General features: G+C 38.2%; 1 protein-coding gene across 1 annotated transcript; it reads left to right on the top strand.

Moving 5' to 3' along the window:
* The first annotated feature begins 5,494 nt into the window (after positions 1 to 5,494).
* Positions 5,495 to 14,161, top strand: LOC103420073 (cytochrome c oxidase subunit 6b-1-like). Its single transcript, XM_008358133.4, has 5 exons — positions 5,495 to 5,656; positions 11,892 to 12,089; positions 12,211 to 12,293; positions 12,434 to 12,515; positions 13,756 to 14,161. The coding sequence occupies exons 1-5, from the start codon at positions 5,615 to 5,617 to the stop codon at positions 13,807 to 13,809; spliced, it is 459 nt and encodes a 152-aa protein (XP_008356355.1). The 5' UTR covers positions 5,495 to 5,614; the 3' UTR covers positions 13,810 to 14,161.
* Positions 14,162 to 18,253: the final 4,092 nt, after the last annotated feature.

The raw sequence follows: 18,253 nt of genomic DNA on the forward strand, positions 1-18,253 counted from the left end.
CATTCAAAATGAGGCTAACATCCTAGGGTACTTAGGGGTTCCAAAAGTCACCTTAAAACCATTTTAACAAGACAAACATGAACCCAAAAATTCACCCTTTGGATTTGGCCGAAAATCCCTAAAATCATGGCACCAAATTTTAGCTCCAATATTCATCCTCATATGAACTACATCTACAACATTTGAGATGGCAAATTTTCAAACAAAATTTACATTCAAAGAAGCAAGAATAAAGCTTGTAACAATTACAACTTTTAAATCATAAACTTATGAACTACAAAACCCAAAAGGATTCACCAACTACTAGACCTAGGCTCTGATACCACTTGAAGGATTTATTTTGAAAAACATGTTCATTTGAGCAACATCATATAGCATGCAATTAACAATTAAAGGCGGAATCATGCTTGTATGCACTCAAAAACAAAACATGACCATGAAATTCAAAGCCTAGTAGATTGGTGAACCAATAATCAACTCAAAACAAAGTGAGTTGAAATTAATACCTTTGTAGATTCCTCTTTGCATAAGCAAAGGCTAATCACCCAAAGAGATAGGGCCTTCATTCCTTGCTTCTTAGATCCATGGATTTGGATGGAAAAATAGGTTTCTCCAAGTTCCCAAAATAGGGAACCTCTAAGTCTCTTCACCAAGGTTTGATTGTAGAAGAAAATGAGTGACCTTGGAGTAGTAGGATTGCTAGATGTACCCTCCAAGGTGTTGGCCTCTTTAGAGAGAAAATGGAGAGACAATTCTCACCCATTTTCACCCAAAATAAACCCTTAATCACTTTAATGAATATTTGGCTATAAAGTCCTTTATATAGTCCCTTCAAATAAGTGACCTAAAGAACCATAACCCTAATTCATCTAACATGGCCGGCCTACCTATGGATTTTTGGGCTTTTGGGCCTTTGTGAATCTTTATTCATTAAGTTGTCATACAACTTAAGTCAATGGGCTTGACTTTCGAAGCCCATTGGGCCTTAAGGTCCAAAACTATCCCGAGGTCTTTAACGAACTTATTCGTTTGATTAATTAACATATTAATTAATCCTTGCCATAAATAAATGATTAAACCATTTAATCATTCTTACTCATTTCCGTTTAATCTTCAATCTCCACCTTTTATGGTGTGCGATCCATTAGGTTCCTTTTAGCGAGGTAGTGGGCGATTAAAACCATTTTACATCGATTGTGAATTGAAACTATTTTCAATTCTCCCTTTAGTGATTACACACGTTTAGGGCTTCCACAAACCATGAGTGACACCTAGCAGCATATCATGGTTACCCAAGCTAATCAGAAGAGGATAGAAAACCTATTCAGTTTGGGATTACAAATGCAATACGGTCCTTCTCTAATCTAATACTCTTGACCACATTGTTTGGTATGATAGTTTATTTACTCATGTCTACTATCCAATGTGAATCGTTTGCTTATATGATTTCCTTGAATGTGATTTGGAACACATTCCACAATCTCATTCATACTCTGGCCAGAGATTCCAAATCATATCATAGAGTATTCTCCCTCAACTGTTTGAAGGTTAGAGATCCCTTGTTGCGCATTCACTTGTCTCCATGACTAAGTGGCTTAACCCCAACGATGTCGTGACACCCTGAGGGGGTGAATTAGACATAATCAAAGATTAAGGACTTAACCACAAGACAACTGTGATGCCTCAGGTCAAAGGACTACTTTGCATTATCCCAACCATGAGTTCTCATGTGACATGGAATATAAGAACTCTTCGTTGATCACGTTCAGTGAACTCATTCTCTATTGAGCACCTACGTACTTGTCTTGATGTCACACACACCAATGACTCGAGACTAGTCACTCTCCCTGAGAGAAGACACAGTACGTACTGATCTTAACGGACTGTCAATGCCCAATTAGCAATCCTATGATCAGGAACATTTAGGATGTGTCTACGAAAGAATGGTCTCATTAATCTAACTTCATTAGATTGCATTCTCCCAATCACATATTCCTTGGACTTTATCGTTTAAGCATATAACATTTATATGAGACGGCTCAAACAATAATCTGTGCCCTTTATATGTAAAACTAGATTAGTTTAACATGTGAAATGTCCGTAAAGTATCATCACATGATTGGCTTTAGGGCACATTTCCAACATACAGACCATGTGAGGGTTCCGACATGCTAGTCGTATAGATCACTAGATGTGATTCCGACTAGTGGGTGACCTTAGTTATGCGCGCTGATGATTGATGAGAGAAGCACTAGAGCGTATTTATACACCTTTCATCGTACAGACTACTATACGTAGTTCCGAGTGATGTGTAGTGTAGTGCCGTACAGGTCACAGTTGGTGACTCTGGCAGGGCCGTATAGGTCACTGTGGTGACTCCGGCTGAGTGGGATGTTGAGCTTTAGAATCAGCCGTACAGGACCATTGTAGGGTCTCCGGTTGATTTATTATTTCACCTGATTGATATTGATGCATTTCTGACTATATTTGGCATGGCGTGGCATATTATTTCTGAGATGTTATGTTGATGGATATGAGCTGAGTTTTTATGATATGTGTGTATATATGTTTATATACTATTTTTCTGGAAAAGTATACAGGTTTTACGGTGAGGGGTTAGAAATGTTTTAAATGAAATGTTTTGGAAAATCTTTGATTTTACTGACCCACTCATCTTTGTTTTGCACCCCTCCAGGTTCTAGTTAGCGGTTGGTGGCTCTCGAGGTCTTTTTTCGGCATTCTGACAGACGTTCTGCATGTAGGACTCACCTGCGGGTGATGTATTTTATTTTGGTCCTACTTGACTGCACTTAAACATATGCTCTGAATTTATGTGTTTACCTTATAACTCATCCTTTTATTCTAGTAGGTGGTTCTACTAGAGATTGGTTTGAATTCCTTCATATTCTGTTATATCTTGCTTCTGTGTCGTACTTTTGGTTACGTCACGCTCACGTGACGGCCAGCACGCCTTGATCCTCTGGGTCGGGGTGTGTCAATTACTATTTAGCTTGTGAGTCTATACTATATACATGTGGGCAAACATACCCACTATTTACAACAATGTTCATATTTATTTTCTTTGCATTATTAAAGAAAGAAAATGACCTAAAAGGTGTAAAAATATTTAAATATTGCTTTGGAAAGAAAAGCAACGAAAAGTTATTAAAAAAACATTTAATAATTAATTAAAAATTGCTACTTAGCCATCCCCACCATCATTTGCTCTGATATGCAAACTTCGGGCCAAATATGGTTGCCAACTTTATTTCCATCCCTCACTGTCCCCCTCCAAAACGACTTGCCGGATTACCATCGAGGCCAAGTGTACTGCACCTTAGACCAAAGTAAGGGTATTTTACATACCCCCTTAGCCTCACCTTCTATCCATGTGTTACTATGTTTGTATATATTTATTGGGATTCGTGAATGAGATTTGGATTTGGTGACTATCTTTTGGTTCTGCGTCTTTGGTGAATAATTCTGGTGTGGTGTGCTTCTTATTACGGGTTTGGTACTTTTGTGCTGCAATGTCTTATTTGTTTTCATCACTTGGTCGTTTTCTCTAGTGTTGTTGCTTCAATAGTTGCTGGCAAGACTTTCGTGGCAATGACAGTGGCAGACACTGCTTTATGCGATCGGAAATTAAGGATTTGAGTTCCCGTTTTAGTTTATTTAATGGGACACTTTGGATGCGGTCCCTAGCTATCAATATTCTTTTATTGAAACCTTGTTAGTTTTTAGTTTTTGATTGAGGTACCTGACATTAATGTAATAATGTAAGTTACTATATTTTTTAAATTATAAATTAAAAATTGAAATTTGTAATTGTTTATATTAATGAGATTTTAAATAAAACCCATAATTTATGGGATTAAAAATAATAAAATATAAATTATACTCTCTATTATATTGTGTGTGTGTACATATATGTATGGGTACATTAACCAAAATTAACAAAAAAAAGTTATTGTACCAAAACATGGATACATTCTCAAATCAACAAAAAAGAATGTACCCATATAAGTTTAAACATGGATTAAAAAATTTGAAAGGATTTTATATTAAAAAAAGGGTACATTTTACATATAACAAATTGATGTATTTGAGAATGGGTACATTTAAGGTTAAAAAAATTGAAAAATTATATGAATGGGTGCATTTAAGATTAAAAAATTGAGAATCTTTTTATATATATAAAAAACTAATAGGTACAAACTTAATTTAATTTAATTTTTTATTATTTTGGAAATGTTTGAATTGAAAATTAATTAGAAGTTTAATAGAGGTGTGAGTATTAAACCCTAAATTAATTACTAATTTTTATATTGAAAAATTATATAATAAACATGTAAATTCATTATCACATTAATGTTAGGGACTTGAATCAAAATTTGAAAATTAATAAGGTCTTAGTCAATGAACAGTAAAAACTAAGAACCGGATACTAATTTTTCCTTATTTAATTGGGTTAGGCCTTTGTTTATCTGTTTTCCCCAATATATTTGAGTTATTTTGCCTTCATTTGACTTGACATATAACCTACTATCGGATTAATACAATACCCAACTTTTACCAACAAAAAAAATAAAAAAAAACCTGCTATGAGCAGTTGCCATTTGATTCTACCTTTAATCGATTGTCAGTCTTATCTTCAGTCTGTATTTGCTTCCACCCTTTTCATCTCTTTTGTTTTGGCTTTTGATTTCTCTCTCTTTTTTTGTCCTGCGTTTTGATGTCTTATTTTAGGTATAAGCCTGCTGCCTTTCCTATTAAGCTCCCACGGATTCTTTTATTCACATTTTCTTCTCTCTTATCTTCTCACTTTGTTTTTTTTGTCTCTTTATTTCTATAAACAATCAATATAAAATATTGACATGATTTAATCATAACTGTTCAAATAAAAATGAAAGGTGAGAGAGATTAAGGAGTGGTTTGGGAGTGAGGTGCTTAAAAAAAAAGCACCCATGAAAAAAAGCTGTGAGGGTTTTAGGTGTTTGGTAAACTGAAAAAAGGGCTTATTTTGGAAGTTGCTGTGAGAATAAGCTGAAATCAAAGGAAAAAGCTGAAGCTGCTATTTGTAGCTTTGGAAAACTGGTTTTTCTTCAAAGAATACAGAGCTACAGTGCTCCTTTAATGAAAAGACCCATTATCAGACTGTTTTTTTTTCCAAAAGCACTTTTACAAAAAATTTTACCAAACACTCTGCTGATTTATTTCACAGCCGCTTATTCTCACAGCAGTTTTTTTTCAAAACACACAAATACCAAACCAGCCCTAAGAATGGAGCAAATCCTTCTCACTCATAGCGGTTTGGGGTGTGCCCAGTAAGTTTGTTTTATGACAGATGAGTGACAACGGCCCATCTCATTTTTTAGGACTCACAGGCCCAAGATTGTCAGTTTGACTCTACGCTCCCTCACTCTAATCATCAACTTATCGTTATCAATTTTTACCTTTTACCACCTCAGTAACTCAGTTAAAAATTCCAGCTTCCAGACGGTATACAAACCATCCATACGCTTCGTTTCACTTCTCTCTCCTCTCTTCTCCCTGCTTGGCGGCCTCACATCTTAAAACGCGAGGGCAGCTGAAGCATATCAGATTTTCATCAATGGCGGAAACGCAAGCCGACAAAATCCAAACCCTAGCCGAGGTACCATTCCAATCATTTCCTTTATCTCCTCCAAATGTTCCAATTTCGTTCATGGAAATGTTCTCTGTTTACTTCGATCTAGATGCTAATTCTTATTGCTTTTTCAAAGTGAAAATTTTGAAATTTTGCTTCCAATTGTGGATCTGTGGTTTGGTGTAATAAGATTTTGTCTTGAAATTGAGCGTTCTGTGAATTTGGTTATTCATTCATAATGACCAGTATACAAGAAGGTGCCTAATATATAGGATTACAACAGTTGACTTTCTATCTATACTAGGTAATTTATACATGAAATCAATCTACGTAATCTCCATGATATGATCCTAATATAAAGCAGAACATATTCCTACAATCAAGGAACCAATCTTTCCGTTAATACTCCCCCTCAAGTTGGAGAGTGAATGTCATGAACACCCAACTTGCCAAGTATAGGGTGGAACATTCCTTGTCCAAGTGGCTTAGTAAATATGTCAGCAAGTTGATTGGCAGAGGAAACATGTGCTGTTGTAATGGCGCCTGACAGGATTCGTTCACGAACAATATGGCAGTCTATCTCAATATGTTTGGTGCGTTCATGAAACACCGGATTTGCAGCTATGTGAAGTGCCGCTTGATTATCACAATAGAGTCGAGCTGGCTTGTGGTGTGTAACCTGCAAATCTTTTAGCAAATATCGCATCCATGTGAGCTCACATGTTATGGACGCCATGGCCCGATATTCTGATTCGGCCGAGGAACGTGAAACGGTACCTTGTTTCTTAGTTCTCCATGATACAAGTGCTCCTCCAAGGAATATGCAATAGCCTGTCACTGATCGTCTCGTTATGGAACAACGAGCCCAATCAGCATCACAGAAACCGGTTAACAACAAGTTGCCTTTGGATGGAAAGAACAAACCTTGCCCAGGTGACCCTTTCAAATACCGTAAGAGACGATGGACTGCGTCAAGATGAGGTTTTCTTGGGTGTTGCATGAATTGACTCAAAATGTGTACTGAGTAAGTGATTTCTGGCCTTGTAATGGTGAGGGATATGAGCCTCCCAACTAGCCGCCGATAGTAAGAGGCATTCTTGAGCAGTTCACCATCCATGGGCGAGAGCTTGACATTCTCCTCCGTGGGAGTTTGTACCGGCTTTGCCCCAAGTAGGCCTGCTTCGTCCAATATATCTAATGTGTACTTCCGTTGTGATATTGAGATCCCAGTGGCTGAACGAGCAACCTCAACACCAAGGAAATATCGTAAATGACCAAGATCCTTTATACGGAATTGGGTATGGAGGAAAGCTTTAAGATTGGCTATGGCTGAATCGTCGTTGCCAGTGATAATCATGTCATCTACATATATGAGTACCACAGTAAAAGAATCACCTGATACCTTTGTGAATAATGAGTAGTCGGCCATGGATTGCTGGAAGCCATCTTGGCGAATTGCATTGGAGAATTTCTGGAACCAACTCCGGGATGCCTGCTTAAGGCCATAAAGGGATTTGTTGAGTCGACAAACCATTTGATTCTCCCCCTGTCGACGGAGCCCAGGAGGTAAGTGCATGTAAACTTCCTCAAGTAAGTCGCCAGGAAGGAAGGCATTTTGAACGTCCATTTGGTGGATGGACCAATTGCGAACAGCGGCAACGGCAAGCAAGCATCGTACGGTTGTGAGTTTAGCTACGGGAGCAAAAGTCTCACGGTAATCAATTCCCTCACGTTGGGTAAATCCCTTGGCGACCAAGCGAGCTTTATATCTTTCAACAGTCCCATCTGAGTGGTATTTGATTTTATAAACCCATTTGCAACCAATGGCACGATGGCTAGGAGGCAAGGATGTGATGGTCCATGTATTATTCTGTTCGAGTGCTGAGAGCTCAGTAGCCATGGCCTCTCTCCATTTGGGATCAGTGTTTGCCTGCTCAAAAGTCACAGGTTCTATATGTGTAGTGACATTACAAATGAAACTCCTGTAAGGAGTCGAAAGGTGTGCATAAGAAAGGCATGTAGATAAAGGAAATCGCGTATCTGTGGAGGAGGATGAAGGACTTGGGGCGACAGTGGATGCATGGTAAAGGTGGAAATCGTGAAGTCGAACATTGGGTTTGGGTACACGTGAAGAATGACGAAGTGGGGGGTTTGGTGGTGTTGTAGGCTGCAAGCCAAGTGGTGGAGAGGATGTGTTTAAGGTAGGCGCTGAAGTGGGTGGCGCTGGAGTAGGTGGTGCTAGTGAATGAGGTATATCAAGGGCAAGGATGGTTGGGGATGCAGCTACAGGCTCATTAGGGCTTGGCGTGGGGAAGTGTGTAGGGTTGTTATCAAAGTCTAGGAGTTGTGGTGTGGGAAGGACTGTGGCATCAGGTTGGGACTGAGGTGGTAGAGTTTCAAAAGGAAATATATGTTCGTAGAAAACATCCCTGGATGAAAAGAATTTGTGTGTAGAAAGGTCATAAACCCTATATCCCTTTTGACCTAGAGGGTATCCTACAAAAATGCAACGACGTGCTCTTTGGTCAAATTTATGCATGGGCAAAAGGTTGGTAGCATAGCATAGGCACCCAAAGCAACGTAGGTGTGTGTATGTGGGTGGCATTTTATAAAGGAGTTCATATGGTGTTTGATGGGAAAGTAGAGGTGTTGGTAATCGATTAATTAAATAGCAAGCAGTTTGTATGCTTTCTCCCCAAAATTCTAATGGTAGGTTAGCTTGAAAACGAAGAGCATGACCGACATTTAGAAGATGACGGTGCTTTCTCTCGACAACCCCGTTTTGTTGTGGGGTTGATGGACAAGAATGGTGAAAATTGATACCTTTGCTTTCAAGGAATGGATGCATGGAGACAAATTCTAGGCCATTGTCTGCTCGAAGAGTTTTAATTATGCAATTGAATTGTGTTTGTACCCAAGAAATAAATGATTGCAATAGTGTTTGTGTCTCGGATTTGAATTTCATAAGGTGAATCCATGTATATCTAGTGAAATCATCAACAATTGTTAAGAAATAACGAGCACCGGAATGTGAATTTATTCGATGGGGTCCCCAAATATCACAATGGATTAAATCAAAAGGTGCAAGTGTAGAAATATAACTGGATGGAAATGACAAGCGAGTTTGTTTTGCTAAAGGGCAAATTTCACACACATGCTTTGAATCAAAATGGATGTCTGAGGTCGTTTTTGAAAGAACTTGGAGGGGTCCAATGGATGGGTGTCCTAGTCGTTGGTGCCAAAGGTTGGAATGGTGGAGGATGTTGTAGGCGAGCTTAGGGTTCTGTTCTGGTGTGAGGTAATAGAGGTCGTTATGTCGCTTGCCCAGGCCAATCATCCTCCTCGTAGACGCGTCCTGCACAACACAAAATTCAGGGAAAAATATCACTATGCAGTTTAACGCTCGAGTCAATTTACTGACAGACAAGAGGTTAACTTTGAACTTAGGCACTTTGAGCACATGGTCAAGTTTAAGATTTGGTGTGACTTGGAGTGAACCAATCGATTCAATACTTGTGTGACTGCCATCAGGGGTTTGAATGGTGGCTGTACAAGGCAAATATGATGGATTCAGCAATGGAGAGGAAGCTGTCACATGATCCGTCGCTCCACTATCAATTATCCAACCTAAATGGGAATGTGGAGCAACCGGATTCACGTCACATGAAGGTGTAACAATACCTGCAACATTCGCGAAGTGGTGTGCGTTACCATCGTTGTTTTTCCGAAGCATTGCCATGATTTGGTTGTATTCTTCAGTGGTAAACCTTGGACCATCAATAAAGGAAGAGGGCTTGGAGCTGCTGTCTGCAGGTTTGTTTGCATCTGTCGCCTTTGCATGATTGGCATTGGAACGTCTTTGGTTGGGAGGTTTGACATTTTTTCCATGGAACTTGTGGCCGGGAGGGAAACCATTTAAATAATAGCATGTTTCAATGCTATGTCTGTCCTGATCACAGTAGGAGCAGTGGAGTGGAGTTCTCCTTTTCTGAGCCTGATGTGCTTGATTTGTCAATTCTCCATTATTCGCAGCGTGCATGGCATGATGGCTGATGCTATCTCGATTGTGAGACACTTCAACTTGCTTTTCTTGTTGGAGAACGAGAGAATAAACCCGCCTTGTATCAGGGAGGGGCTGCATCAAAAGAATTTGGCCACGAATGGCTGAATAGTTGTCATTCAATCCCATAAGGAATTGCATGACTTTTTCCTTATCTTCTCTCTTTCTGAGTGTTTCCAATCCTCCACAAGAACAGGTTGTAGCCTCGTTGTAGGAGGAGAGTTCATCCCACATAGCCTTCAATTTAGTGTAATAGACAGCAACTGACTGCTGCCCTTGTCTATGCTCCACGATGTCCCTTTTTATTTGGTAAATCCTCGAGTCGTTTCCTTGAGAGAAACGTTCTCTTAATTCTTCCCAGACCTTCGCTGCCGTGTTTGTGTACATGACGCTGTTCCCAATATCTGAGTGTACAGAATTTAGGATCCAGGATATTACCATGTCGTTGCAGCGCTGCCATGAAGGGAAGTTTGGATCGGTTTCTGCTGGTGCTTCAATGTCTCCTGTGATGAATCCAATCTTGTTCTTCGCGCTTAGACTGATGCGCATGGCACGACTCCATGTACTGTAATTATCTCCCTCCAGTGGTTTGGAGACAAGAACAAGATTCGGATGATCCGAATGATGCAGTGCATAGGTCAGAGATCTCAGTAGAGTTCTCGACTGGTTTGATCACTGGTTTGCTGGAAGAAATAGTTGATTCTGCCATTGCTATGGTGGCGTTGTTTGTTGGAAGGAATATGTGTTGTGGACGCTTGTCGTGGCGGAAGCGTATTTGGGTTTTAGAGTCACCAGGATCGGTGCTCTGGTACCATCTTGAAATTGAGCGTTCTGTGAATTTGGTTATTCATTCATAATGACCAGTATACAAGAAGGTGCCTAATATATAGGATTACAACAGTTGACTTTCTATCTATACTAGGTAATTTATACATGAAATCAATCTACGTAATCTCCATGATATGATCCTAATATAAAGCAGAACATATTCCTACAATCAAGGAACCAATCTTTCCGTTAATAGCTTCTTTAATTTGTTGTGTAAATGTAGAGCTTAATTTTCTGTAGAAAAAAGTTAAATTAAGTGCTTTTTTTTTTTTTTTTTTTTTTTACCATTGAAGCTGGAAAAAAAATGTCATCTTTTGTTGCTTGTAGGTATCATTTCTTGTGTAGATTATATTAAACCTTCAGAATTACGTGAAAATTTTGATCAACATTCGCGTGATGTGTGCTTAATTTGTGCTTTTAATGCAACTAAATATTGTTATAGACAAGTTTTAGGTTTTGATTTACTCTGTTTGGTATGCCTTTCAATTTGTTTTGAATTCTTTTTAAGTTGTGCAAAGTTTATTGCTTTGGTAAGCAATACAATTCCTGGATCCTCTAGAGGAGCATTTTTAGGCCAGACAGTCAATTAGGTAAGAAATAAGCCACACTGCAGTATTAGGCTCTAAAACAAGTAAACAGTTTGTGTCAGGACTCAGTATCCTGGACGGAGTATTGAAAGAAACACGCTCGTAGAAGATTCTTTCGAAACTTGACATGTGTGGAGAAAACAATTAGAGCATGTCTTTGGCACTATAACAAGTATGACTACATCATGTTATAATGTCGAGTTAGTCCTGCCATGACTACATCATGTTATAATGTCGAGTTAGTCCTGCCACATTAAAGCAACCCTGAGTTTGGGAAAGCACAAAGTAGGGTAATATTTCTGGTACTATATTAGCACTAAGAAAATTTTCCACTGTGATTGCGAGACGTATTGGGATCATCTAGGACTCAAATGCTTGTGAAATCGTAGTGGATGGTAGTGCCCACTTCGTTTGTACTAAACATTCTTCCACAAAGTAGGCATGAGCTGTTGTGGTGCAGTTGGATCATTTATGTGCTTGTTCCTAACCAAACTAGTGCTGAAAGTTATCCCCTTTCCCCGTCTCCTTCCCCAGACATGTAACCAATCTAGTTGTATTAATCTTATAATCACTCATCAGTCTAGTTGTATTACGCTAAGAACTAGCGCAGGGCCTGCTAGCTGTGCCAAGTGGCTGTTTTCTGGAGAATCATAAAAATCTTCCAGCCTTCCACTTACTGACTTTACTTTAACATGCTTTGTTATATGCTCTCCTTTGTTAGTCCTTTCTTTTAATGGCATAAGATTAGTAATGGCTAAGTGTTTCCCTCTCATACTTTGACATACAGCAATACGCATTGGAGAAAGATGTGGGTACCAAGCCTGTTGAAGTAAAAGAAGTTGTTTCTGAGAAACCTGAGGAAACACCTGCTGCTGCAGAAGAAGAAAGCTCTGAAGTTACACCAGCTGTTGAAGAAAGCAGTGAAGCCAGTCCTTCTGCTAGTGAAGAAGGCACTGAAGTAGTTGAAGAGACACCTGAAATTAAGGTTAATCACCTATAAAGTTATCAGTAATTTTCTTTTGTTTCCCTACCGTAGTGCATACCTCATCTTATCTTTTATCTTTATATGTTTGATTCGTTCACTGACATTCTATTTTCATGTCCAGATTGAGACAGCACCAGCAGATTTCCGTTTCCCAACTACTAACCAGACAAGGCATTGCTTTACCCGATATATAGAGTATCATCGGTATGTATACAATGAGTGCCCCCCACCCCCATACACACGTGCACACCACTCCTTCCTGTTATTTGAACACCATTTATCACGTACATTCTAGCTTGGTGCTGAGGTTTTGACAAAGGTTTCCCTGGTCCAATTATTTTAAGGTGCATAGCTGCAAAGGGGGAAGGTGCTCCCGAGTGTGACAAATTTGCAAAGTTTTACCGCTCTCTTTGCCCTGGTGAATGGGTATGTAATTTCAATGCTCTTTCAGGTCCTAAAATTGTAATGTTTGCTATTATTATTGAAGGTATGGCCCTCTGCATCCCCTACATGATGAATCATATTCGGTTCTTACTTTAGTTTAGTTAAATTGCCTTTGCTATTGGAGAAGTTTGCATTCTAATTGTCGATCTTATAGTGTTCTAAGTGGTGACAAATCTGGAAGGAGGGAAAACAGATATTTAGTTGAAAAGGCCACAATCATTTGACACCATGTGTGAAATAAAGGAGCCCCACAATTTGTTGGGCTTAATGTTTTGCTCAAGTTGATCTCTGTACTTTAAATTTCAGATCAACTCTTTAGCCATTCATTGATACCAAAATAGTGTTCGTATTTTTGTAATGCGTTTTATTCTAGAAACTGAACCTAATGGATAAATAGTTTTCTCAATTGGATTGCCTTGCTTTTTTCATTTTTGTTGTTTGACTCGCCTTGCTGTTTTGTCTATATTTGGGAGAGGTTAGTGCTTCAAATACTGTTGTGAGATCAGAAAAGTATGTGTCGTATAACAAGTTATTAAGCAGTTCTATTATGCTTATAGTTGATATCAATTGTTTCTACTCTAGTTTACACAAGATACGAATCAAAATCTTATTAGAATTTCTGTTGAGATGTTTTCAGTGCGTGGACCATTGCTGTTTTTACAGTTTCTGCTCTTTTTTTATTTAAGTTTTTGCTGCTGGGAGGAGAGAGAATATACCACAATCTGTGGCGAGTGCTTGTGAATGTTTTTTTTAAGTGGGTGTGATTTTGTTTGCCTGCACTTCAGGCACGTGGGCAGCCAGTCTCACTCAACATTGGAACTTTAATTATTCCTCATTTTAAGGATTGACGATTATACTTTCAAGCGTCCCGTTCTGGTGACCAAGAGAACATTTATGATATTTTCAATATTTGTCAAAATGGATAAAGTTCCTTGTTTGGATGAAGTACTCGATCTTGAGTATAGAATAGAACCTGTGAACATACACTTATAGCTCAAGACATTTACCAATGTGTGACTTAGTTACTGGTGTACCCACACCTGCATCTGTTTGTGCTGCTGTTGAGTTTCCTTTTGCTTATTTGTTTACATGCTATAAGGAATTGTTATTGTATTTCATTCAGTTCAGGTTTTCTAGTTGGCTACTTCTCTCTCGTAAGTCTTGTATTCCTTAGCAGAGCTAAAGTTAACAGTGTTCTTGTTGTACTGTTTGTATGTATCAGGTTGAGAGATGGAACGAACAAAGGGAGAATGGAACTTTTCCAGGTCCCCTGTAGATGGTGTTGGCTTAAAAAACAAGCGTTGGTCTGTGCGTTTCTGTAATATCCAAGTTTTCCTCCAATAGATGAGTTTCTACATTGAGAGTTGAACTCCAAGGGAATGCCCTATTTTAAAACAATGAATGAATAAGAAATAAAACAATGAATGAATAAGAAATTTTGGCTTATTTCAGAATACAGCAAAACTGTAGCTCATAAAATGAAGTTTTTGTTCATCACTAAATCATAGTTTCATTTCTCATAATTTTTTTGTGCATGAGCTGTTGTAAAACTGTTGCCAAAAGCTAGGTGACATTTGTTAAGAGCTTTCTGCACCTGCCACACAATAAAATGCACTGTGCCTTGCTGATATTGGTTTTTTCAGTTTTTGTGCGACAATTATCCAAATTTCAGTTCATGAATACTTATATTTAGATTGAAATGTGTGGTAAACTTGAAATATCTCGTTAGGTAAGCTTCCCTTAGCTTCCCTTATAGCAGTGCCACGATTAGAGAGCATGAAGAGGATGGCTGCACTTTTGAAACGTCATGATCGCAGAGAGGATGAAGAGAATAGAATAGGGAGTCATACAAATAGAGAAGGAGAAGGGGAGAGTAGTAAGAACAACAAACTAAATTAGATCAGCTCTTGTGAAGTATGGTGGATATTTGGGTAGTTTGAAGCAAGAATTCATGAAAAAGAGAAAGGCCAGACAACAGTTGCTGGGTTGGTGCAGTTGATATTACAAAAAGACATTGGCCTTATCTATGGGTATCCCAGCATACAATCGATTCTTTTTTATTTTTTTAATACGTTATAATCGTCTATACATGTTCATATTTTCTCACCATGAAGTAAACCAATTACTCGGTTTTAAGAGTTTACTATATACATATACAACTATGTGGGATGCGGTCATAATGCTAATTCTTGCAGACTTACAAAGGGAATTGCATAATGTTTTGAGGTTGAATTATGAGAGAGATCAAATTTAATAAGATTTTTTTTGGTCGAAAATTTAATGAGCTAATCGTACAGAGATTATGATGTACTTGGAGATTTAAGATCTCACAAATTCTCATAACATTCAATAAGCGGCTCTAGTTTTCTTGACAAACTAATGCATACCGTAAACTTTTGTGAAACTTATTTCATGATACTCTCTAATAGATAACTGATGGTATACCTTTTTTCACTACAGCTGGTAATTCAATATTGTTCTTACCATTAAGTTTCCTCCAAAATCTCATTTTCATTTTCCAGAGCAGTTGTTTTTTCTAAAATGTCAAATGTTGTAAATTTTGTTCTTGATATTTCAATGGAGTCAGTTGATGCTTTAATGTACTCAGTCCACTACATATATGGTGCACGAAAATTACACTTGGTACAGGGTAGTATTTCATACTTTCAATATGAATGCCGAGTTTCATTGGAACATTTCATTTGCATTAATCTTAAATGCATGGTTCAATACTTGTGCATAAACTCGAGCATGATTTGTGTGATAAAACAAAAGGAGAATTAAGAAACAAAATCAAATAAAAGAGTGCATGACACCCGAATCAAGGTATGATGGCCGACACTTGAAAGGAAGCGAAACCATAAAGTGCGAGTGATGTGAAAAGAAATACGAGTAAATTAAAACTAGAGTAAAATGAACAAGAGTGCAGTTTGTTAGTTAGAACACTTGTTACAAAGCAAAGTGTTAAGAGCATAAGTATGAGTGCATCATAAAGTAAAGAATATTCTCATCCTAAAAGGACGAATAATTATACAAACAAAAAATTAACTTTCTACATTATTGGAAGTGCTGGTCGGCTAAATGCAGTTATTCTTTTCGCCACAAGAGTTCAGCCTCTAGGTCCTAGAGGGGCACAAAAAATAAAACGTGAATGGGCTCAAAAATAAATAAGAAGCAAAGTACACAAAATAACTGTAATAATCTCTAAGGATACTAGTACAACACATATATATATATATATATATATATATATATATATATATATATATATATTAACAACAACAATATCTGCAATGCTCATTAAAATCATTAAGCACACAAGTGATATAGAAAGTAGCTACATGAACGTGTTGGGTATATAAGTTACATTCCAATACTACAATCACGTGAAGCTGGCATTAAGCACGCATATTCGTGTTGTCCTAGTTGGCTAGTGCAATCTAGGAATAAGCTAGCACCTACTTTGGATTCAAAGCGAATATAAAGGCGTATGTAAACATACACGTGAAGCTGATTTTGATCCAAACAATACGAATAAACAAAACACCGTGTAGACATTTATAGTGAGTAGATAAAGCACAAGTAAGTATGCCAAAGTTTGTACCCACAAGATACTAATAAAATAATATAGTTTAAACATTTATATTTTCTAAGTCAAGACATGGCATGTCACACAAACATTCAAAAGCAATTATGAAAATTATAATATAATATACTTGAAAGAAAAAAAATTCACTCACTAATAAGTTGTAGAGTCGTAACCGTCTTGCCCTTACCTTGCTTGCGCATAAAAATTCTCGGAAGAAGTTTCTACTATACGAGAAACCATTATACTAATCATTACACTATCAAATACTAATGTAAAGCACCTAACTTCCTTTTGCTTGCTAAAAAAAAGGGGGTTGAAACTTGAAAATGCTTGAGAAGGGATTTAATATAATAAAAATAAAAAAGTGCTAAAAATGACGTGCGGGATCTAGGGATAGGCAAATACCCATTGGTTATGGATAACCGTGATTATCCGCCTATTTAAATTTGACGGTTATGGTTATAGGTAACCGTTTAGATAAATAAACGGTTATGGGTATAACCGTTTACCCGTGAAATTTAAATGGGCGGTTTATGGGCATTACCCGAGGTTATAAACAAGTACCCATTTAACCATTTATTTTAATATATGTAAAACTAAAAAAAAAATAAAAGTTTCCAGCTAAGTTTAGTATCCCGAGACATATTTGGTTATAAAGGGTCATATAATATATATATATATATATATATATATATCTGCCTCACTTGAGAGAAAAATATAATTAATAAAACGGGCCAATGTTTAATACATATGATTGAATATGCTAAAACATTAGAATGTTTGACAGTTTTGTTTTGGAGTCTTTAAATGTTATATCGTCGATGTAGACATTGAAATTTCGTTGAAATAAATGTTAGCCATCACATTAAAATTACATTTGTAAACATTGAAATTTTAGTGAAATAAATGTTGACCATTGCATTAAAACTACAACCTTCACCCAAATTCACCTACAACATACACCCAAATTCACCTACAACAATCCATCCAAATTCACCTACAACCTCCACCCAAATTCACCTACAACAATCCACCAATTCACCTACAACATCCACCAAAACAAATGGATGGTGGTGGTTCATTCCCAAAGCCTATAAATAGGCTCCTCCATCAAAGAATCAAGAGAGGATTTTTTACATACACTTTCTCTACTCCCAAATTGGAAGAGAAGTCACACCACACCAAAGCCTTGAAGCCTCGAAACTTAGAAGCTCTCAAGCAAATCCCGAAGGATCAAGAAAGCCCTCTTCGTTCTTCGTGAAATCCTCCTTCAAGATCAAGCCCCAACGCCCCTTGAAGAACTTCCACCCATTCAAGATCAAGCCCCGACGGCCCTTGAAGAAGGTGTTCATCATTCATCAACTGTTCGTCCAAGATCAAGCCTCGACGGCCCCTGGATCAACAACACTACATCTACACGTTTCAAAGATAGAATCAGAGGCCAAATTCGTAGAAGAGATTGTAACCCCTAAATCATTAATACAAATATTATTTTGTACAAGTGTTCTTGTCTCATTCATTGCAGGAATTCCGTGTTTACAAATTTGGCACGCCCAGTGGGACAGTCTCTACCTCTCATCTCTATCTTTGAATCCGCAACAAGCACAAATGGCGTCAAGGAAGGCCCAAGTTGTTCTCGCTGCCAATGCAAGAAACAAGAGCGCCATCACGACAGGGGGCGTCACTTCAGGCATCATAACTCGAAGCAAGGCAAAAGCTCTTTCTGCCGCCTCTTCCGCCCCTGCATCAACTCCGCCGAAGGCACAAGAGCACTCGAGGCACAAATCGGTGATCACCCTGGCCTCGCTCAAGGCCCCAAGAGAGGAAAGCCAGAGGAAGTACTCTGAATCCTTACTTTCTGATGCTGACTCAAGCAGCGGCATAGCTATGCAAGTCATGGTTGCTGGAGCGACTTCAATTGAGGAGCAGCTGGCTCAGATGAGTGAAACAATCGCAAAACTCACAAGGGCTGTGGAGGACAAAGACCTGCAAATCGCAGCACTCGTTAACCAACTAGATGCAAAGCCCGATGAGAAAGTCAGGCAAGGGGATAATCCAGTAAAGAGGGAAAACGACGAGGATGAGGAACCTCCAGTGGAGAACGTCGAAGAGACGCTGAAGCCAGACCAAA

Source organism: Malus domestica, chromosome 15 (genome assembly GCF_042453785.1).
Source record: "Malus domestica chromosome 15, GDT2T_hap1".
NCBI lineage: Eukaryota > Viridiplantae > Streptophyta > Magnoliopsida > Rosales > Rosaceae > Malus > Malus domestica.